Consider the following 23,704-nt stretch of genomic DNA (forward strand, 5'->3'; position numbering starts at 1 on the left):
ATAAATGGAACCTTCCATATGCTTTTTCTCCTTAGTCACCATTCAGTGTGTTTCCTCTGTTATTATAAGGTAACTTTTGATTACTGGGAACCAAAACTAGTGCATATTCTAGATGGGGCCTTATTAGTGCTTTGTAGAGAAAAAATGCCCTCTCCTTAAGTTAATTTTCCCTCTTTCAAATACAGAAAATACCTTGCTGGCCTTCCCACTGCTGTTTGGGCTTGCTTGAGTGCTACAGCTATCAACTTTGATCAACTTTATGTTTGTGCTCATATATAAAGTTAGCTCAGGCATTTGTTTTATTCCCAGGAACTGATTGGTGAGGTTGCCGGAAAGCTCCACACTGGAAGAAGTAGGAATGATCAGGTATGGTTCTTATAATATAATTGCAAATATAGACCAAAGTACTGAATTTTGCATGTTGTGAGAGAAAAGTTTACCCCTACACTGTAACACAAACCAAGAGTATTTCCAGCAGGTGTAAAGTGCTTAATATATTAGGTTATAATCATGTCCAGCAATGTTCAAACAGATATGAAAACAAATCAATGAGTTGTGAGGGGTCCCTTTACATTACTGCATTTATATAGGTTAATATGTGTCATATATCAGATAAAAAAAATCAACCAAGTGTGAGTCTTGAAACTAAAGGTCCAGAGCCTTTGCACCCCTCAAATAATATCCACCTTTGGTGGCTAAATTGAGGGAGTATCATTGAGGTCTGTTTTTATGTTGCTGCACATGATTATAACCCGAGCATGACTAAAACCTATAACTTTATGTGCTGGGCACTCTAGAATTCCTCGAAATAGTTTTGGTTTGTGTTTAGAGTGTTGTCAATTGGTTTCAAGCCTAGAGTTCCTACAGGGAGAGGTGCATATCATCAATTAAGTAAGGGTAGAAAAGATTTGTTTCTTGTTAACTTATTGTATCCTTTCAACCCCATATTTTATGTAGGTCTCCCAAAACATGTTCATAAATGGAGAAACCCATTTTTGCTTTGTGGTAGGGCTTTAAAAAGAAACTGGATATGTCTCTGCCAAATGCCTGGAGGGATCATACGTTTCCAGTAGCATACAGGTCTAAAATAACTTCACAGAGGTTATCTTTTGTACTGCAAGGAAATTGTACCAGTGTGTCCTGAACAGAGAAGTCCAATATATTCAGTATCTTTTGTCAACAAATTTAAATTAATATTTTTTTGATTGGTGAATATTTTGGTTGGTAAGGACTTAATTTGCCCTAATTATTCCCAAGTTACACTTGTTAGAGTTAGGCAAAGTTTTATATACTTTGGGTTATAGTCTATATTGCAATTAAAGAATTTCAGTATTCACAATTCAGATGCCACTCTCACTGCTAATTTTTTAACAGGTTGTTACAGACATGAGACTGTGGTTACGAGACTCTTGCTCAACACTCTACACCCATTTAACTCATCTAATCCAAACCATGGTAGAGAGAGCAGCCATGTAAGTCAGCCTTGGTCAAATATTGTCACAATAAAGGGTCACAGTCAACTGCAGATGTCCTTCCCATAATATTTATAACACACACATGGATAACATCTATGTAGATACTATATTATATATTAATTAAATAACATTTTATTCAGTGCTAATCTGTTGTAGAATTTGCACATGATCAGTATAAGAAAATGGCAAAAAGTTGTATTTGTAAACATAAAGCTATTCAATTTTGCACACAGTAAGTATATTATTATTATAATTTATCTCTGCCATCAAAATCTGTTCCTGTATAATCTTTGTCTAGTTTTGTCATGAGGTTTACAACCTTGAAGGTGGATTATTGTCCAGGCAAAACAGCAAACAGACATAGAAAGACTGTCCTAACAAAGCTCAACATTATACAAATATCTAAAATGTTGCAGAATCCTCATTTTAACTGCAAGTTATTTGCAATCACCTGGGTACTGACCTGCAGATCACAAGAGACAGGGCACATGATTTAATGACCTTTGGTAGATTTTTTTAGTTTTATCACTGAACTGCTTTTATGTCAGATGTTTTGATTAGGCAACATATACAATTCGAACATTGTGCAAAACATGATTAATTTGTATATATAATAGACTTGATTCTATGGAAAAAGAGTATTTTCATCTGGAATAATCAGAAAATTCTATTCGGTTCTATGCCCAGTGAATAAAGCTTTAATCTAAAACCAGCTAGGCCCATTAAAATGGGATCCATTGCAGTGTCTTATTAAAGCAGAGCATTGAACTGGAGGAAGATTTTTATAGCTGCCCTTGTGACTGCAAATCTTTAAAATGCAACAATAACAGGAAAATCCCCCTCTGTCATTATGGCTCATTTACTAATGGTACAAATGCAAGTGGACATGTGCATTGGTATGTGCAAGCAGGCCATAAAAGAGAAATAAAGATGACAATACATGGGTAGCATATTAAGTGGGGATTCACAGGCAATACTCTTTGTTTATCTCATTTTGTTATATTTCTGATGCTGCTTTTTGCAGAGAAGTCAACATACTCTTTCCAGGATATACCCACATGCAAAGGGCTCAACCTATACGTTGGAGTCACTGGATACTAAGGTAACTTCTACAATAATAATCATCATAGGGTCATAAAATCAAGGATTATTGAGACACATGGGGTGGATGCCAGGGCTCTTACAAATGATGGATAGGATGAACTTTATTAAAAAAGGTGGTGTCATAAGGAGAGAAAAGAGAAGTAACAAGACTGGAGGTACTTCCACAGAGACATATATTTAAGGTGTTATTGTGTTGGGTTGAAAACCCCAACATACTGTTCTTCTTCTGCTTCTTCTTATTCTTAGTGCCCCCCATTTTCTAAACGCTACTCCTCCTACAGTTTTATGGGTACAACAACCAAACTCTCCACACTTCTTTGCCCTATAGCGGAGCAGGTTGCTTATGCTTTTCTAAGCGATCCCGCCCCCCCGTCTTTTTGTGGCGCCCCTCCAAACACCCCAATTTTTCCATTGACTTTGACAGGGAAGATTTTCAAACTGCTGCCACTCTTACAGCTTTGAAGCTACACTCCCCAAGCTTGAATAACATAATCAAGGGGTCACCCCGAATGAAACAGCGACATTTGTTGGATGACCCAAAGTGGGAGGGGCCAACAACAGCCAATCAAATTGTACCCATTGACTTTAATGGGGAGATTGAAACTGCTGCCAATCTTACAGCTTTGAGGCTACACTCCCCAAACTTAAATCACATAGTCATGGGGTCAGCCTGAATGAAAATATGAGGATTGCCGAATGCCCAAAAGTGGGCAGAGCTGCTAACAGCCAATCAGATTTTACCTATTGACTTGGTTGAAATCCAACCTGCTGTCATTCTCACAGTAATAACGCCAGGGTCCCAAAACTTTGCAGAGTTAGGCACCAGGTAACTGTGGTTCAAGGTAAGAAAAAGTTGGTGGAGCCACCAACAGCTCAATCAGATTTTACCTTAGATTTACCTTAGATTGACTTTTAATGGGGAAATTCAACCTCCTGCGATTCTCACAGAATTAACCCCAGGGTCCCCAAACTTTTCAGTTGGTCACTAGAGGACTGCAGTTTTAGTTTTGAAAAACTAGGCGGAGCCACCAACAGCCAATCAGATTTCACCTATTAAATTTTATTGGTTTGATGCCAGGGTTCCCAAACTTTACACAAACTTTACACAAACGTCAGTCACTGCGTGACTACATACTCAAGGTTACAAAAAGTGGGCGGGGCCGCCAAAAGCCAATCACATTTCTTTCATTGTTTTCAGTGGGGAAATTTTAACTGCTGCCATTATCACATGTTTAATGTCAGGGTCCCCAAACTTTGCACAGTTTGTCACTGGGTGACTATGTTCCAAGTTTAGAAAAGTGGGCGGGGCCAACCACAGCCAATCAGATTTCACCTATAGACTTCATATGTTTATATTTAAACTGCTGTCATTCTTTAAATATTAATACTAAGGTCTCCAAACTTTGCAGAGCTTGTCACCAGGTAACCAGTTAAAATAAGTGGGTGGAGCCACAAACACACAATCAGATTTTAACTATTGATTTTCAATGGGGAAATTCAGCCTGCTGCTATTCTCATAGTATTAACACCAAGGTCACTAGGGGACTGCATTTTTAGGTTTTAAAAAGTGGGCAGAGCCTTCAACAGCCAATCAGATTTCACCTATTTTTTTGGTTTAAATTTAAAATGCTGCTTTTCTCACACTATTTATGTATGGGTTCCCAAACTTTGCACAGTCAGTCACTGGGTGACAACATATTCAGGGTTAGAACAAGTGGGCGAAGCCACCAACAGCCAATCCATTTCCACCCATTAGATTTCATTGGTTTATATTTAAACTGATGCCATTATTTAAAGGGAAACGAAAGTCAAAGTCACTTGGGGGTGCCAAAATGTTAGGCACCCCCAAGTGACTTTAACCGCTTACCTCGTACCCCGGGCTGGTGCCCCTGTTAGGAGAAAACAGCACCAGCCCGGGGCACCTGGAGCGCAGCGCTTCCGTCTTCCTCGCTTCCTTTTCCTGAGTGCCAGCGGTGGGCGCATGCGCAGTAGAGTGAAAAGCCGACTTTAACATTTAAGTTCGGCTTTTCACTCTACTGCGCATGCGCGCGCAGCGAATCAGCAGCAAGGAAGCGCCGGCAGCTACCCCGGGCTGGTGCTGTTCCTTCCTCACAGGGGCACCAGCCCGGGGTAAAAGGTAGGCGGTCAAAGTCACTTGGGGGTGCCTAACATTTTGGCACCCCCAAGTGACTTTGACTTTATTTTTCCTTTAAATATTAATTCCAGGGTTGTTAAAGTTTACAGAGTTAGTCACTGGGTATTTGCCGTTCAAAGTTAGAAAAATGTGGGCAGAGCCACCAACAGCCAATCACATTTCACCTATTTACTTTCAATGGTGAAGTGTAAAATGCTGTCAGTCTCACAATTTTTATGCCTGAGTCCCCAAAAATTGCAAAGTTGGTCACTGGGGGACTGCAGTTCAAAAATAGGAAAAGTGGGTTGGGCCACTAACAGCCAATCAGATTTCATCCACTGAATTTTATTAGTTTAAATTTAAAATGCTGTAATTCTCACACAATTTATGCCAGGGTGCCCACTGTTTGTCACTGAGTGACTTCGACTCAAGGTTAGAAAAAGGGGACGGGGTCACCAACCACCAGTCACAATTCACCTATTGACTTTTATTGGTTTAAATTTTAACTACTGCCGTTCTTTAACTATTAATCCTAGGGTCCCTAAACTTTGCAGAGTTAGTCTATGGGTAACTGCAGTTCCAGGTTAGTAAAAGGGGTTGGAGCCACCAACCGCCCATCAGATGTCACTCGTTGACTTTCAGTGGGGAAATTTTAGTTTCTACGTAAACGAACAAAATGACCTTGTATTTGCACACCCTCAGCTCTCCAAAAACTTCACCGCTCGGTGCACACTGCTGGAGGGACCGGCACCCTCCCAAACATTCCAAGTAGAAACAATAGCACTGGCACTCAGGAGCTGCATATGGGACTAGCCCTTTAAATATCTTTATTGCGGAAATGCAATAAAGATATTTAAAGGGCTAGTCCCGTATGCAGCTCCTGAGTGCCTGTGCTATTGTTTCTACTTGAAACTTTAGTTTCTGCCATTCAGACACTATTAAAACCAGGGTCCCCAAACTTTGCACAGTGGTTTTTACCATATAACTGTGGTCCAAGGTTAGAGAAAGTGGGCAGAGCCCATTCAGTGACTTCATGTTTTTCAATCCAACATGAAGTTTGTTAACTATAACATAAAAAAGGTTGTTATGCAAAATATATTCAAGCATCTATAGGTAAAAGATCTATTATCCGGAATGCTTGGGACCTGGGCTTTTATGGAAAGGGGTCTTTACATAATTTGGATCTCCATATATTGTTAAATTTTAAAAACCCAATAGGATTGTTTTACCATCAATATGGCAAAACAACATGTGCAGCATAATTAGGATCACGTACAAGGTACTGTTTTATTATTACAGAGAAAAATGTAAAAATTAGACTTTTTTATAAAATGAGAGTTGGCTTCCTGTAATTCAGAGCTTTCTGGATAATGGGTTTCCAGATAATGGATCCCATACTACTGCTGACAAAGTGCTTCTCACACCCAAAGGTGATGTTTCCTTGATCAGTGGGCTCTGTAAAATCTGTAAGAGTTTTGCTTTTACCCCCAGAAGTGAGGGGCTTGATAACTGTATTCATAAACGAATTTGTGTGAGTATTGTATGTTACTCAGTATTAGACATCATACAGTAATATGAGGGCTAGTTTCTTTTTAACTTACAGGTGTATGGTTGACACAAGCTGGAGAATGGCTGTGGGTACTAACATAAAATGATGACTTGACATAACCTTATGCTTTATCAAAGCAATTTGGTCATGGAAATGCTACTATGGGGTATGAAAGAACTTCAATATTATGTGAATATTGGAAGGAACACAGTCCTTGGTTGTCTGAATTTAGTGTAAAAAGAGAATAATTTGTGGTTGTGCTGCATTTGTTTAGATTTTATATGCAGCACAAAGACATTGGGAACTTTAGGTTTAACAGTATTTTTCATCTCTTGGCCATTGGAGGAATATTTCAAGAGAAAAGTGAGGGATGGGCAGAGGAGAAATTAAGGTAAATTTTATAAAGAAACTACTATGTTAGAGTTATTAGTACCATCAGGAGGGAAAGATGTGCGATAAGGTTAAAGACTGGATAGGGGTGGGTTAATTTGACAACGTATAGGCAAATAAGCTAAATTTTACACTGTTCCTGGGTCTCAGGTAATTGAGTAAAGAGGTTTATTAAACAAAGTCAAGAATGAAACCATTGCAAGAATGAAAGGTTTTGTTACTGGTCAAAGTGTGTTTAACAAAAAAATCTAACCTTAAAAGGCTACTAAAAGATACAAAGGAGCAGTTTGATGTTGCTAGAAATAAGGCTAAGCATGTGTATTTTCTACACAGTCATGCAGTAGCTTTGTCCAGGGATGCTGAGAGACTGGGAGAAGTGAAGAAGCGGGTCAACATTTTGCCTCTGGGCAGGTAAGTTATTCACGTAATAATTTCTTCAAGAATAAACAATGTATATATTTTAATGTAAAATTTGTTTTTGAAACATTTTCTAGGATTAATGAGACACAATCTAGTTTTCCTAGTGATGTTCTAATGGCATATTCTGTTAATCCCTTTAAGAGGGGCTTGGATGATTTCTTGAGCAAGCATAATATGAAAAGCTATTGTGATTCAGTGTCCTAAAACCTACAATAAGTACTGGTGTATATAGTTTGTATATGTAAGAACATAGATTGGCCAGTAAGAGTGTGTATATATGTGCACTAGAGTTCATTTGGAGGGGTTGAACTTGGTAGACTTTGGTCTTTTTTTTTTTTTTTAACCAACTTAACTAAGTAACTATATGCTAATATGCAACTATGCTTTAATTAAATTCAAAGATTTAGGAAAGGTGTATATTGTGGTCATAATGCTGGAAAATGAAAGCCAACACATGTCGAGGGCCTGTATATACAGTGTTTATGTATTTGAATATATGCTTTTTGTGGTGCAATAATACTGTTATCTTTGAGTGCATACACTAAGCTACTGAAAGGCTTCTTGATTAAACAGGGAAACTGAAGCTTCTTTATATTTAGTTATTGCAAGATAGATAATAAAATAAAAACTGCACGTGTATAGTAGAATGACCCCCTACCCGCGTGTGCCCACCCATGTGGTATATATCTGTATATATTAACTGATCAGTATAATAAAAGCCTGTTGGATCATTCATGTCAGGCATGTAGACTGAAAAGTTAGCTGAGTCAGTGACTTGATGGAATCCTGACAATGTTCACATCTCCTTTTCTCTTTTCTCTTTTGCTGCCTCTACACAGACTTGGCAGTATCTACACACTGAGCAAATCTGCACCAGGGCTGTAACCCACAGAAATGATTTTACTGGTACTTTTTCACCCAGATGCAAATAGAACAATAAAAGCAAAAAGTGAATTTGTTAGCTATGGGTTAAAACCCAGGGGCAAAATACAGAGCTCTGTAAAGTGAAAAGGATGAAAAATTGCACCCCTTTTCATCAGTTAATTTTTTTTTGTGTGATCTGTGTAAATCTGCCTCCATGTTCTTTGTTCCTGCAATTGGAGTTGGGAGCATTAAGCACAGTTTCCCAGCACTGAATAATTCTGTCCTTTATTCCCATGTCTGATTCCAGTGTAATAGAATGACAGAAAAAAATGACATAATTATCTCTAGTAAGATAACTGCAAGATGCCTGACATAGTGCTGTGAATCAGCATTCTCACTGGTCAATTCTTTTGCATTTATAATGAAGTTTTTTCAGTGGAATTCTCATTGGTCAATTTTCTTGCATCTATAATTATGGTTTTTTTTGGCAACTTTTATAGCGAAAGTAGGGGGCACAGTGGAACAGCATCATGACTGGGTTTACAACTCCTTTAAAGGGGCACTAAACCCCACTGCACAGCACTGCTCAACCAAACTTTACTCTGTTGCTGGACTACAAATCCCAGAATAACATATAATGAAGGTAGAGGGACGCTGGACAACATCAGGGTTGTATTCTTAAAGCAATATTGCACAATAAAACATTTCCGGGTCTCCAGTGCCTGCAGCAGCATTGAAATGCAAAAGAATCCTCCAATGAGAATCCCAGCTGATGTGTGTAAATCTGGCTCCATGTTTTCTGTTCCTGCAATTGGAGTTGGGAGCATTAAGCACAGTTTACCAGGACTGAACAAGTCTGTCCTTTATCCCCATGTCTGATCTGTGTGTCATATAATGAAGGGAAAAAATGACATTTATCTCTATATGTAAGGTAACAGCAAGATGCATCAGGTAATGTAGGGAATCAGCATTCCCATTGGTCAATTCTCTTGCATCTTTAATTAAGTTTTCTGTCAGTAGAATTCTTATTGGTGAATTGGTTTCCATGTTTAATTATGTTTTTCTTCAACATCTATAGAGAACTAGAGGGGGCAGTAGGAGGGCTTTATGGTTGGGTTTAGTGTTCCTTTAAGGTTGTTTTGAACAGGGTCTTGGTTTGATTGTGTCATTGTCATTGACATGCATTGCATGGAGCGTTATTTGTGGGATGTTCAAGACTGTATCGCTAATATGGAATACACACAGCAAACTTTTGTCCGGAGTGGTGATCAGTCTGTTTGTTTCAACTATTATATCTTCTGAATGGTTTGGTGAGTTTTTAACTGCTAGGGAAGGATTTGTGCTTTAGGAAAATCTTATGTTACAACCCCAACTTTTTTGTGTTTATTGACAGTGGCGCAATAGCTGGTAATCCATTGGGAGTAGACAGAGAACTTCTTCGCAAAGGTATGCTTTATTTCCTTGAACTAAAATGATATAGTAACATAGTAACATAGATAGTAACATAGTAAGTTGGGTTGAAAAATGACATACGCCCATCACGTTCAACCATAATGCCTATATATATAACCTGCCTAACTACTAGTTGATCCAGAGGAAGGCAAAAAACCCCATCTGAAGCCTCTCTAATTTGCCACAGAGGGGAAAAAATTCCTTCCTGACTCCAAGATGGCAATCGGACCAGTCCCTGGATCAACTTGTACTAAGAGCTATCGCCCATAACCCTGTATTCCCCCAGTTGCTAAGAATCCATCCAGCCCCTTCTTAAAGTTATATAATGTATCAGCCAGCACGACTGATTCGGGGAGGGAATTCCACAACTTCACAGCTCTCACAGTACAAAAAATCCTTTCCGAATATCTAAATGGAACCTCCCATCTTCTAAACGGAGTGGGTGCCCTCGTGTCCACTGGAAGGACCTACTGGTAAATAAAACATTAGAAATGTTATTATATGATCCCCTTATGTATGTATATCCATTATTATATACTTGTCATGTAATACCTTCAACAGGTGAATTCATTTATCTTTTTTTCCTTTTCAATTAGAACTACACTTTGACTCCCTCAGCCTCAACAGTATGGATGCAACCAGCGAGAGAGACTTTATAGGTATAACTGCAGTTCTGTTTGTTTGGTTTTTGTTTTGTTTTGTTTCTTAACATAATTCAGATTCTCTAAAACATATTGCATGAAGCTCCATATATACATTTTTTCAGTAAGAAACAGTTCTCTTATTGAACAAACTTACAAATATATAACAGTGCACCAGGGCCGCCATCAGGGGGGACAGTTGTCCCGGGTCCGGGCGTTTAAAGGGGGCCCGGCCGGGCTCTGTAACTGTTTTTGCTGGTATCCGCTGTGATGTCCCGAACTCCCTGCTGTGTGTGCGCTTTTATAAGGTTGCGCCCTGTGCGTACTGACGTCACACGCACGGGGCGCAACCCTATAAAAGCGCACATGTAGCGGCGAGTTCGGGACATCACAGCGGATACCAGCAAAAACAGTAACAGAGCCCGGCCGGGCCCCCTTTAAACGCCCGGGCCCTGGACAAAAGATGCTGGCAGCGGGGGGGGGGGGGGGGACTGGAGGATTCTTGGGGCGGCCCTGGGGGAAGGTGTAGGATGTTTGGGGGGGGCCTGGGGGAAGGTGGAGCATGTTTGGGGGGGGCCTGGGGGAAGGTGGAGGATGTTTGGGGGGGGGCCTGGGGGAAGGTGGAGGATGTTTGGGGGGGCCTTGGGGAAAGGTGGAGGATGTTTGGGGGGCCTGGGGGAATGTGGAAGATGCTTGGGGGGGCCCTGGGGGAAGGTGGAGGATGTTTGGGGGGGGGCCTGGGGGGAAGGTGGAGGATGTTTGGGGGGGCCTGAGGGAAGGTGGAAGATGCTTGGGGGGGCCCTGGGAGAAGATGGAGGATGTTTGGGGGGGCCTGGGGGAAGGTGGAGGGTGTTTGGGGGGGGCCTGGGGGAATGTGGAAGATGCTTGGGGGGCCCTGGGGGAAGGCGGAAGATGCTTGGGGGCCCTGGGGGAAGGTGGAGGATGTTTGGGGGGGGCCTGGGGGAAGGTGGAGGATGCTTGGGGGGGCCTGGGGGAAGGTGGAGGATGCTTTGGGGGGCCCTGGGGGAAGGTGGAGGATGCTTGGGGGGGCCCCTGAAGGAAGCAGCAGGATGCTTGGGGGACCCTGGAAGAAGCAGGAGGATTCTGTGGGGTGGGGGGGGTGGTGGGGGGGAGCGGCAAGAAGCAGCGGAGAGCGGGCCATTGTATGGGGGACACTAGGGGAGGACCACCAATGTTTTAGGGGGCCCTGGGCAGGCTAGCAATGTTTTAGTGGCACTGGCACTAATGCAAAACGTAATCCTTGGCCACAAATGTTTTAGGGGGGCCCTGGCTACCAAGGTTTTAGTGGGCCCTCACTACCAATGCCTGTGTGTCCCTTGTATTGATGGGAGGGGCCATTGGGGGTGTGGGTGGGAGGGGCCATTGGGGGTGTGGGAGGGAGGGGCCATTGGGGGCTTGGGTGGGTGGGACCCAGAAAATTTTGTTGTGAGGGGCCCCGTGATTTCTGATGGCGGCCCTGCAGTGCACAATTTAACACACATTGGGGCAGATTCATCAAAGTACGATTTCAAATCCCGAAATGGGTAAAATTCGGATTAGATACGATAATTTCTGATGATCGAAAATGTCACAAATGCAGCTCCAACCTGACCCAAGAAAAGTAACGTTAACGAAGCTTAAATGAATCCGAAACTTTCGTACTTGGCGCGACAAATACGATTTTGTTACGCAAATTGTTGCAAAGTATGAAAAATTTGCGCAAATTAACGAAAAAGTCACATAAAATATGCACAATATGAAAACTTACTTACGAATTGTTTGTAATTGGAAACAATCATACTTTGATAAATGTGCCCCATTGTTTTATAAATTAAATAAACACTTGTAGTAATGAATTGCCCTAAGTTATGCGTAGAACAAATTCTGCGTCAGTTAAAAATAGTCCGTTCATTTTTTTTCCAAGCTCACCAACCTTGTTTGAACTTTTAAATTACAACATAGCATTTTACTCTTTTTGTTTATATGGTCAAACAACTAAATGCAAATTATTAAACCATTATAGCTTATGTTTTAATTCCCCATCACTTGTGCCACTTACCTGGGCAAAAGAAATCTTGCAAGTAATCTTCCTTGTAGTGGTGTAACTAGATGTTACTGGGCCCCACAGAAAATTAAATTAAGGGCCCCAAAACAATGTTAAGTTGACCAGTTCTCCCAAGATGTTATAAAATTGCTCTTACTTAGGGCTTGCTGGGCCCTTTGCACTGCTAGGCCCCCCTGCAATCGCGGGGTCTTTTTCCACTGTAGTTACGCCCCTACTTATTGGATCACATTGGCCTGTGTGGCTGATACCATCATAAATCTATTTTGCAAATAAACATCCTGCTCTTTTTTTCCACTTTCCAATGGGAAAACATTGATACATTTTTAAAGTATTGGCTTTACAAGAAAATCTTTACTTCTCTCTACCAAAATGGCAAATTGTCTCAGTGTTGTGTTGCACTCTTTTATTACTCATGAAAGGACACGGAGCACAAGGCAATTACAATAGGTAGCATAATTCTAATATGTGAGTAGTGCAACTTGTCATAACTTATTGCCAATCATTTTATTTGAATTTGGTTTCAGCTGAGTTTCTGTTCTGGGCCTCTCTGTGCATGACTCACCTTAGTAAAATGTCAGAAGATCTTATTATCTACAGCACAAAGGAATTTGGCTTTGTAACTTTGTCTGACTCTTACAGGTGATTTATTTTTTTCTATTTCAATACAAGTTCTTTTTTTTAAAGACATACACCAGAATTAAACCTTTTACACATAATGTAATATTGTCTTTGCATGTGCTATATAAATGTGGCTTAAACGTTTTGTTTGATGCTTTTACATCACCTATCTGATCATCCATGTTCCTGTATAAAAGTGGCTACCATATTTGCGTTGCAGTAGTTAGTTAGTGTTAGAAATTATTTTTTGACAGGTTGAGAAAGGACATTCAGGTTGGTAAACCAGTCAGATTTGGGAATTTTAAGTAACAAAGGTGACCTAGCAAAGAAAAATGATAAACGTTCCCTATAGATAACTTTTAATGTACATTAATATTTTGAAAAGTAATTTTAATGTTAGTATCACTTTAATAGTTTTTTCTCCATTATAAGCACACAGGTAGAAAGTTTTTTTTATTATTTTTATTAACAAGTATTTATAGAGCACTTGTATATATAATAGACAATAAAAGGGTGTATACATCAAATCAAACAAATTACATACAAATACTGATCAATACAGCATGTAAAAAAGACCCTGCTCAATAGAGATTACATATTTTTTCTAGACAACATTGCAGTGGTTTTTGTGATGTACAGGTACCACAACTGTATATTTGTAACATGCTTGTGGCCAGAGATTGAAATACCTTATCTAATTGGAAAATGGCTTTTAGGGGTGGTTAAAAACCACCTAGAAACTGTGGGCCTATAGTCATTGTTTTGTTTATTTTATTGGCATGGAGGCACCACAACAAAAAAGGCCATGCATGCCACTGCAGTGTTACACTACTACTTTAAGTTCCATCAATATTACTGATACTTACCAGCTGTAATTAAGTCCTGCAGCATCAAACCCATGATTTAACCATACTATCTCTATATGTTGCATTACATACATTAAAGCATATGCTTCTTCACTTGGATAATGTAGTAGTACTTATTTAATAGAAATATGTTACTTTTTTGTGCTTGTTTTCTTAGCACTGGAAGCAGCTTAATGCCTCAAAAGAAGAATCCTGACAGTTTAGAACTGATTCGTGGTAAAACTGGACGTGTTTTTGGACGAGTATGTAAAAACAGGACATAAGAAAATTTTTGCCCTGTACAGTGGGGCAGAGAAATTTCAGAGAGTTTACAACAGGAAAATTCACTTACTTCCTATTCATTCCTATGGGATTTTTAGAAGTGTATTTATCAATGGGTGAAAGTTGTTTTTCTTTTTCATTTAAGGTACATATCCACAGGTAGATATGATCCTCTAGCACAGCAGAATATGTAATATATATCATATACTTAACAATGCAGGAAAAGATACAAAAAGAGGTTGTAGTGAGAAAGCCAATTTCCAGAGAAAGGTCTCAAAATGTAAATATTTGTGTAGCTGATGGAAAAATTACCCCTTTTTTTGCAATGTGAAAATAAATGTCAGTATTAACATATGCTTTCAGCTGTATAACCATATATAGATGTAGTTATAATATATACTAATTAACTTCCTCATGGTTTGGTGCTTGCCATTCTTATTGCGTAGACCAGTGGTCCCCAAACTTTTTTGCAGCAAGGACCGGTGTCAAGCACGAAAAGTTTTCCACGGACCAGAAGGGGGGGGGCGACACATTCATACGCGCATCCATCTGCGCCTTTATATGTGCTGCACTTTCCTCTGTGCCTCTATATGTGCGTCACGTTGCTCGGCGCCTCTAAACCCCCTGCGCATTAATTTAGTTCCCGGCCGTGGTGAATATGCTGCGTACGAGAAGCGCTGCCTGAAGAAAGGCACGTATAAAAGCGTTGCGCCTATAAAGACGTGATGCTTTTATATGCGCCTTCAGGTGACGCAGCATATCCACCGCGGCCGCGAACAGAGGCGGTCCACTAGAAAGCAGCCCACGGACCAACGGTTGGGGACCCCTGGCGTAGACCAGCGTTTTTCAACCACTGTTCCGCGGCACACTAGTGTGCCGCGAGATGTTGCCTGGTGTGCCGTAGGCAGGGCACCAATGTACTAGGGGGGCACTGCTCTTGGCACCAATGTACTAGGGGGGCACTGCTGCTGGGCACCAATGTACTAGGGGGGCACTGCTCTTGGCACCAATGTACTAGGGGGGCACTGCTGCTGGGCACCAATGTACTAGGGGGGCACTGCTGCTGGGCACAGAGTTAAATTTTTTAACATTTTCTAATGGTGGTGTGCCTCGTGATTTTTTTCATGAAACAAGTGTGCCTTTGCCCAAAAAAGGTTGAAAAACACTGGCGTAGACAACTTAGTCGCATTAAACTGGCAACATTTTACATGTATATTTCATACAAACTTATATTTAGTATAATTAGGCTACATGCATAGTAAAGTAGTTTTAAAAAAAATATTCATTTTTTTCTCTTTATGTGCAGTGCTCTGGGTTCCTAACAACACTAAAAGGACTTCCAAGCACATACAATAAGGATTTGCAAGTAAGCATACATGAAGATGAACTTGACAAGGCTGGTGTAGTAATCATGCTGAAGTCTAGTACGAGTTGAGTCATGCAGCCTTATCCCTTGCAAAGGTCACTTTAAAGCAGAGCACAACTTCTGTTATAAAAAAGTGACAGTGTGCCTTATTCCTAGTTGTTGGAATATACCTAGTAGACCTAGCAATGCATGTTTAATACAGATGTGTATGTTTTCCCTAAACAGGAGGATAAAGAGGCTATGTTTGATGTGTATGACACAGTATGTGCAGTCCTTCAGGTGGCATCTGGTGTAATTGCTACATTGCAGGTATTTGATATAAATGTTCTACAACCCTATTCCACTTTAGTAGTTTGTTTGCATCTGAGCTAGCATGTGGTAGGAAATAGAGTTACTTGTACATCATAGTTGTAGCATCAAACTTTCATTCAAATTTTATAACTGTACCCCATCTTTTCCCCTCATCTTCACACAATCTTACCACTGAACATCGGTACTAGCTGTGGTCATGTTGCCCTCACAGTGTGGCAATAAATTTGATTGTACAAAACCCCAGGTCCCGAGTCATCTGAATAATAGGTCCCATACCTGTATGCTAGAAATGATATTATTATTAGGAACCTGTTTATTATCTCTTATATAAAGAACAACGTTTTCTTTAAGTCTGTTGTTGCTGACAGACTTCCGATATTCTGAGCTCTCCTTGCATGTAAGTCCATTAATCAACATAATATTATATATGTGGGTAGATGAATGACCACCTGTTTTACAAGGTGCTTCTTATAATTGGTTAGATGGCGGTATGTCTGCATCTGGGCTAATCTGTTACATTTTTTAATTTGCAGATAAACAAAGAAGCAATGGAAAAAGCTTTAAGCCCAGATATGCTTGCCACTGACATTGCCTATTACTTGGTCAGGAAAGGGGTGCGTATTATTTCCTTTGTATGCAGTCATCAAGCATCAGAAGCACAGTTGATAAAAAAAATACTTTTTGATTAGATGAAACATATAGATAACCCTTTTACAAATGCTGCAATGTTAGAAGTGAGAGATTGACTTGTCTTCCCCAGAAGAAAATTAGGATGTGCTTCACTGAGGCTCTGGTTGTCCCCTCCACCAGAAGTGTATTAGCAATGCAAAGTGCCGCCAGCTCTCCTGATCAGCCTGGGAAAGCAGCCAGCAGGAGTGGAATGGCTTTTTTGTTAATATATTTATTAAAGCAGCTTAAAATAAGGTTTCAAGGGGCATTATTTCTATTTTTAGAGGTGTAAAATGCAAAGCAAAAACTTGTTCTTGATACTATGGGGGTTAACATTTCTCAGTTCGAGGAAAAAAAGGGTTAAAAAAATGTGGGGAAAAAAACGCAGAATGCCCATGAGTGTTTTCTGAAACCTTGAATACTCAGGATATATTACTGAAAAAAAAACGCAAACTGAGTTTTAAGGTTTGGTGAGTCTGAGTTATTTGGATGAAAAAAAAAAAAAATCAAACTTTTATTTAATGAATTGGCCTGCATGTACCTGCAGCACACAGTAAATTTTATAAATAACCAGTTCCCACTAACTGCTAAATTATGCTTGCAGTTACACTATTGCTATCATATCCAAAACTCCACTCGGTTAAATTGGATATTTTTTGGATAAGCAAAAAAAGATTATTAGAATTACAGAGCTACATAAAAGGGAAGATATACTATTATTTGTAATTTATTATTGAGAATACATAAAACAAAGGCATTTATAGACTAAATTTAAGTTTTTTCTCTTAAAGGAAAAGGAAAGGCTAATAAAGAGTAAATCTCAAGCTGCAGGCATACCTTCAGTTGTCTCAATAGTTCCCTTAAGTCTCCCCATATTTCTCCCGTTCAGATGATCAGAAGCCTCATAGGGAAAAAAAACACTGAGCTCTGTAAAGAAAGTTCCCAAAATGCCTCGCTCCTGCACCAAAACCAAGACAGGTGTACATTCTGAGTTTGTAAGAATATGAGGAAGCTTCTTGCTGATTGGCTCAGATCACACATGCCTAAGGGGGGAAGGGAGTTCTTGAGGGAGGAGAGAGCTGCGCAGACTCTGGAAAACAAAGAGACAACAAATCCTGTTTCTTTTGACAGAGAACTCAGTGCAGCGTTTCAGTGAGTGCTTATGGCTGTATTTACATAGACCTTTCTGATAAAGCTTACTTAGTTTTTACCTTTCCTTCTCCTTTAAACTTCATAGCCATGCAATATAGTGATGTTTAGCTTATAAATGTTGCCTGTTTTTTTACGCTTTCTGAATTGAATTGGGTTTCTTTTATCAAAGATGCCCTTCAGACAAGCTCATGGAGTCTCTGGAAAAGTGGTACAGCTTGCAGAAACCAAGGGAATTTCTGTCGATAAACTTTCATTAGAAGACATGAAGAGCATCAGGTATTAGATGAAAATCTGTTCTCTAATATAGGTATGGGATCTGTTATCCGGAAACCTGTTATCCAGAAAGCTCAGAATTACGGGATGGCCATCTCCCATAGAGTTTATTTTAATCAAACAGTTCAAATTTAAAAAAAAATATTTCCTTCTTCTCTGTAATAACAAAACACTATATTGTACTTGCAAACAATCCAATTAAATTTATTTAATGTTTAGACGGTTTTTAGTAGACTTAAAGAGGACCTGTCACCCAGACATAAAAAGTTGTATAATAAAAGTCCATTTCAAACTAAACATGAAACCCAAATTCATTTTTATATTAACACATCCAAACCCATTATAAAAGCATTTAAAAATCACAGCTGTCAATCATATATTGCCTGCCGCCTCTATGCCTTAGGCATAGAGAAGGGGCAGACAATAACTTTAACTTTCCATTCAGCACCACCTAGATCTCACTGCACATCTCACTTTTCCCCTCCCTCCTCATCATCTAATTGTGTAGCCAGTGCATGGGCATCTGGTCCCCCATCCTGGCACATAACATGATTTTGGTATGATACAAAGTTTGCCGTCATAAACGTGTCCACAAAATGGTGGCTGCCTGCTTGCTTTGATTGAGTAATTCCAAGACGGAAGGAAACAAGATTTATATTATTTATATTAGCGTAAGTGAAGTTTATTTTGCTCAACTAACAATATAGAAAATAATTTGGAGTTATTTCTTAGGGTGACAGGTCCCCTTTAACAGGGCATTTACTAAAGCATGACTTTTTGATGTCATGCTTTTTGCCACTGAAAATCACAAACATTTTTGTGATTTAATATACAACAAGACCACAACAATTCCAAATGCTAAAATACGCCAGCTAAAACATGTCAAGAGTTTTTTTTGTGTTTTCAAACAAATATTATTCCAAAAAAATTTTTGGTAAATCCCCCCCCATAAAGTTTGGAGATCCAAATTACGGAAATACCCCCTTATCTTGAAAAACCCCAGGTTCCCAGCATGCTCGATATCAGGTCCCAAACTTGTACCAACTCATTTGACTTATCTATTGCATAATTCATTCTGGAAAATGATTGTAACAGTTTATATGTGTACACATATTCAAGTGCTAGTAAACTGATCTGAGCTACAGCTCTTTTGCTTTTAAGGGTAAAGAAATGCAAAGAAATATATGGCTAATTTTTGTACACAGTAAAATCCCATTGCAGGCTGGTGCATTTAGGTTTAGGCAGTGCAACAATATGTCCTTCATACCCAGACTATCCTGCTAAATCAGAAGAAAAACACAATTTACCTACAAGGCAGCTGTATTTTTTTTTTTTTTGGTTGAAACTGATAGTATGTAAACATTCTGTTGTGGAACCACAACTTCTGGAATTCCACATTGGGGTTTCTGTCTGTAGATTTGTAGCTCTTAATCAAGCCCCTAGCCTTTCCATAATATAAGACACTTAGGGGGGGATTTTATAAAATGTGGTTGGGATTTGGCTGTGCCTTTGGGAATTCGCATTAAAAAAAAATCACAATCAAGAGTTTAACAGAAAGTTCACAGCAAAAAAAAAGGCATTCCAGTTTTTTGCCATGACTTTTCAACATTAAGTATATCACAATTGTAAAGAATAAACTTGCCACTGATAACAAATAAGATGCCATAGAAGTAAATGGCAAATGTGTTGTCAGCACTCAAGCATACAAAATAGGTAATGTTTTACATCCTTGTTTCTTGTAGCCCTCTGTTCAGTGGTGATGTTTCAAAAGTGTGGGACTATACAAACAGTGTGGAGCAGTACACTGCAGCAGGAGGTACAGCTAAGAGCAGTGTGCTTGTGCAAATTGAACAGCTGAGAACTTGGATGAAGACCCACAGTATATAATTGTTAAATAACCTTAACTGAACAAAGCCAGCTGAATAAAAATATTTTAATATAGAAGCATTTAAATCCAACCTGGTAATGCCAGTCCTGATTCAGTTGTTTCTCTGTATTGCCATATAGGTCACCAGGATGGGAACAAAAAGACAAGAAGGCAGTCTTTAGAACACTAAACATTATGGGGCAGATATATAAATGTGCTTTTAGAGCTTAAAGGACATGTAAAGCCTACATTTGCCTACAATGTATATCAGTTGGGCATGTCTCCCCCACCCAAATGGCATCATTTGTACTGCATATATCCCCTCTGCTTGCCAGCACCATCATATTTTCCTAAAGCAAATAGCAGCTTTCACCTGGTGGCCATTTTTCCCCTGATACATAATCACATACTGTATATACTCGAGTATAAGCCGATCCGAATATATAATTTTACCTAAGAAAACTGGAAAAACCTATTGACTCGAGTTTAAGCCTAGGATGGGAAATGCAGCAGCTTCTAAGTTTCAATAATCAAAATAAATTCCAATAAAATTAGGATCTATCAATCTTACTGAACAAATACGTGCAGGGAATCAGTATGCAAGATGCCAGGCTCCCCCCTATTCAGTGTGAGTTTTACTTTAAGGAGTTCCCTCTCCCTCTCTCCTTCCCTCCCTATGTCACTCACCGTTCCGTTGCTTGCCTGCATCAAAGAGCTCTGCCACACAAAAAGATAAATAGCAGGCCAGTTTGAGGTTTTCCGTGCATGCCTGCTCTCCCTCCCCCTATTACAGACACAGACACCAGAGCTGAAGCAGGGAGCATGTGACGTCACGTCGGGGGGCGGGGCAAGGAACCAGGAAGGATCCTGTCTCTGTCCAAGTTATTATCTCAGCAAATGTTCAAGACTAATAAACCAAAATAAGCTTCAGCAGCTACACTAAATGAATTCCTGTTTTCTGCTAATAACTGCAAAGCATATGTGCCCACCCCAACCCCCGTTACGTAAGCATAATGGAATATCTTTATCTACATGTATATAATCTGTGGCAAAACCATCAATAAACTGGATTTGTTAGGAGATTCACTACTTGTCTGTGTCTCTCTGTGCAAGTTCCCGGATCCGTATCACGTGACAGTGTACCAACAAAAGAGCCCGGGGTCCTAATAATCGGTATAACCCTAACACTATTAACTTCTGGACAACCAGTGTGGCAGGTATTGAAAGATTTCAAAGAGGCTGTTCTCTGATTAAATTTTTGTATGTGGGGTTTACATGTCCTTTAATACATAAAAATTCACCCATATTCTATTTATTCCTATGAGATTTTAAGAAGCGTATTTCAGTTGGTGAACCTATTCACCAGCTTTCACCCATTGATAAATATGCTTCTAAAACTCCATAGAAATTAATAGAATATGAGTGGGTTTTTATGTATTAAGCTCTAAACTCACATTTTGATAAATCTGCCCCTATATGTACTCAGATCACACACTACTGGTATAGCAAAAAGAGCATTGTACTACAGCAGTACAACTGTTGTTAAAATTATGCTGGTATTGTAAAAGCAATTTTTTAAGAAAAAAAAAATATAAACTACTGTTATTACGAACATTACAGTTACAGTGTTTCATGGTCATTGATCCATTGAGAGAATGAAAAGAGTCAAAAATACTTAAAAAATGCCAAATGAAGTGTAACACATATACATCGCATGTGGAAAACTCACTAAAATATAAGCACTTGATGTAAAGGAATAAAAATAAAAAATAAAAAATTTTGTACCTGTGGGGTTAATGCACAGATTGGGTGTGGGTTAACAAGTGTATTTAAAGGACTGGTGTTTGTGAGGCACCGTAGTAGCTTCTGATGAAGTGGCGAGAAACCATGAAACGCATTAAACTGGATGTGTAGTTCACCAAGATGTTTTTAATGGAAAAATGAATAAAGATTATCTTTAAATGAAAAGATGTCCTCAAGTGCTCTGTCTACCTATATTTTTCTGCATTGAGCTACGCCTGGATGGGGGGAGTTTTTTGACGTGACAGCACAGGACTCTTAGGCTGATGCCACACGTGGCGTTTTTACGCTGCATATTTTCTAATTCTCTCGGCGGCTGAAAAACGCATGATATCATCATCCATTAGAAATAACTTGAAAAGACTTGAAGCAAACCACACAATGCGTAAATACGCTAGAAAACGCCTCACCACGGTTTTTCAAGCGTTTGCCGAAATACGCCAGTATTTGCACAGCAAGCTATTCCTATGTATACACAAAGGCAGCTGCCAGACCAAGCGTTTTTTACTATTTCACACTATTAGCACCATGGAAACGGGATTTGCTACGTCACCAGTACTAGGCTGAAAAACGCTTTTTAGGCTGAGAAAATACGCAGTGTAAAAACTCCACGTGTGGCATCAACCTTAAATCGTGGGATCGTTCCGGTGAGTGCTCCCCTTGTATGACTATTGATTGCTTTAGTATTTTTTTTTACCTTAATACATATCAGACAAAGCCACAAAATTGTTTAAGTGCTGTGAATGTGTGAAACCTTCCAACCCCCAATAAATGTATAAGTGTGTGTGTGTATGAGATGCTAACCTGGGATATGCAGGCTGGAGATCCGACTGGAGGAGGAAGACATCCAGAAAGAAGAGTAGGGCTCCGTGGGATCCGTGTCCAGGGGTGGCGCTGGGGGTTCAAGAAGTAGAGGCAGCAGCACCACACAGGGGCCCCTGTGCGATGATGCGTTTCACCTGTTTTTGGCACTTACCTGTACCTGTGTGAGTACAGCCACATTAAAATAAATGGAATGCATTTTTTATCTGCGCTTCCCTGTAGTAGAACACAAAAGAACACCACCGCAGGGGAGCACAGATAAAAATGCTCGTCTGTAAGAGCCCTAAAGCCCACCCACCAAGGAAAAAATCCTGGTACCCTGGCAGGCCATTCTGACAATGTATATAAATAAAGGATAATAATAATAATAAATGGCATAATTAATTAGCAATTCCCATAAATTCAATATATAGGCCTATATTTTCTACCAATCAACAACCATGCAATAGAGAAAACTGCTTGCATTTAAAATCAGATCATGTCACACTGATTGACTTGTTCTAATGGTAGAATATGGATTTTGACAGTGCCACTCGGTGAATTATTAACAACACTGGACCAAAGCTGCATGATGCTGCAGCACACAAACTGTATATGGGTCTGGATAAATAGGAATGAGGCAACAAACTCAGGTTTGCCATAAATACCCATATTTAGTTTGGCAGATATTGCTCATCCTGCCAACCATCAGGACATGTACTGTATGTTAGTTTAAAGTCCACTTTGTCATTAGCCATTACAAAAAAACAGAATTATTTTACCTTGGATAAAGCACAAGGTTGAAAATTGTGTAATAAATCCATACTAGACACAATGGGGGGAATTCACAAAAGTGGAGATAGCCTTTTTTTGGAGTAAAAGTGGTGGAAAAACTGGTTGAAAACACTTTCTCTAGATTCACAAACAGAAATCCACCTAAATTCGGACTCAACCGCCACTTTTCTGTTTTTGGTGAAAGAAAGACAGTTTACAGACACTTTTGTGAATTTGTAGTTTAAACGACATTTATACGACGTTTAATGACATTTTTTCCCGACATTTTCAAAATGGAGTAAAGCTCAGTGTAATTCTGTCAGGCCAATTCTAAGCTCTGCTGTTTTGTTTGGTTTCACCCAGTCTCCATTTCACACCTAAAGTAGGAGCCCCATTGGGGGATCATTAACATATTAATGGGGATTAGCAGACTATTGTTAGGGGACAAGTTTCTGTCTAACCCTAGAACAATAGGTGCAAAAAGCCTCATTAACATTTTATAAACAAGTAAAACACTAATTAAAAAAAGTTTAATTTATATCTTATATATAAAAAGTTTTTACCTGACATTTGCATGGTTATGCTAGTTTTAGCTTAATCAATGAGGCAATAATAACATTTTGTGTGAATATATTGTAAACATTTTTATTAAAAGGAAAAGTAAAGCCTCCCAGGCAAATTTTTAGTTTTAGCAGCAGTGCCCCCTCTTTAACCACTTCACTGACATTTGCCCCAACTTATCTGTGCCCCCATAGCATGCCCAGAACTACAGAGCTGCCTGACAGCATTGGTTCCCACCTGTTCCCAGTAGACATCTTGGTGGCACATACACACTGGCACCCAAACTGGGA

The 23,704-nt window shown here is 39.5% G+C and overlaps 1 protein-coding gene across 1 annotated transcript; it reads left to right on the forward strand.

The window, feature by feature from the left end:
• Nucleotides 1–307: 307 nt before the first annotated feature.
• asl (argininosuccinate lyase) lies at nucleotides 308–19,564 on the forward strand (the record flags this gene model as incomplete). Its single annotated transcript, NM_001113115.1, is given in 13 exon segments — nucleotides 308–366; nucleotides 1,375–1,472; nucleotides 2,500–2,577; nucleotides 6,986–7,063; nucleotides 9,330–9,382; nucleotides 9,985–10,047; nucleotides 12,619–12,733; nucleotides 13,736–13,820; nucleotides 15,146–15,205; nucleotides 15,431–15,514; nucleotides 16,051–16,131; nucleotides 17,508–17,614; nucleotides 19,354–19,564. Coding segments are annotated over 13 exon segments (1,106 nt in total), but the record flags the coding sequence as incomplete, so codon positions are not given.
• Between the last annotated feature and the right edge of the window lie 4,140 nt (nucleotides 19,565–23,704).

Source organism: Xenopus tropicalis, chromosome 2, assembly GCF_000004195.4.
Source record: "Xenopus tropicalis strain Nigerian chromosome 2, UCB_Xtro_10.0, whole genome shotgun sequence".
In the NCBI taxonomy this organism is placed as follows: domain Eukaryota; kingdom Metazoa; phylum Chordata; class Amphibia; order Anura; family Pipidae; genus Xenopus; species Xenopus tropicalis.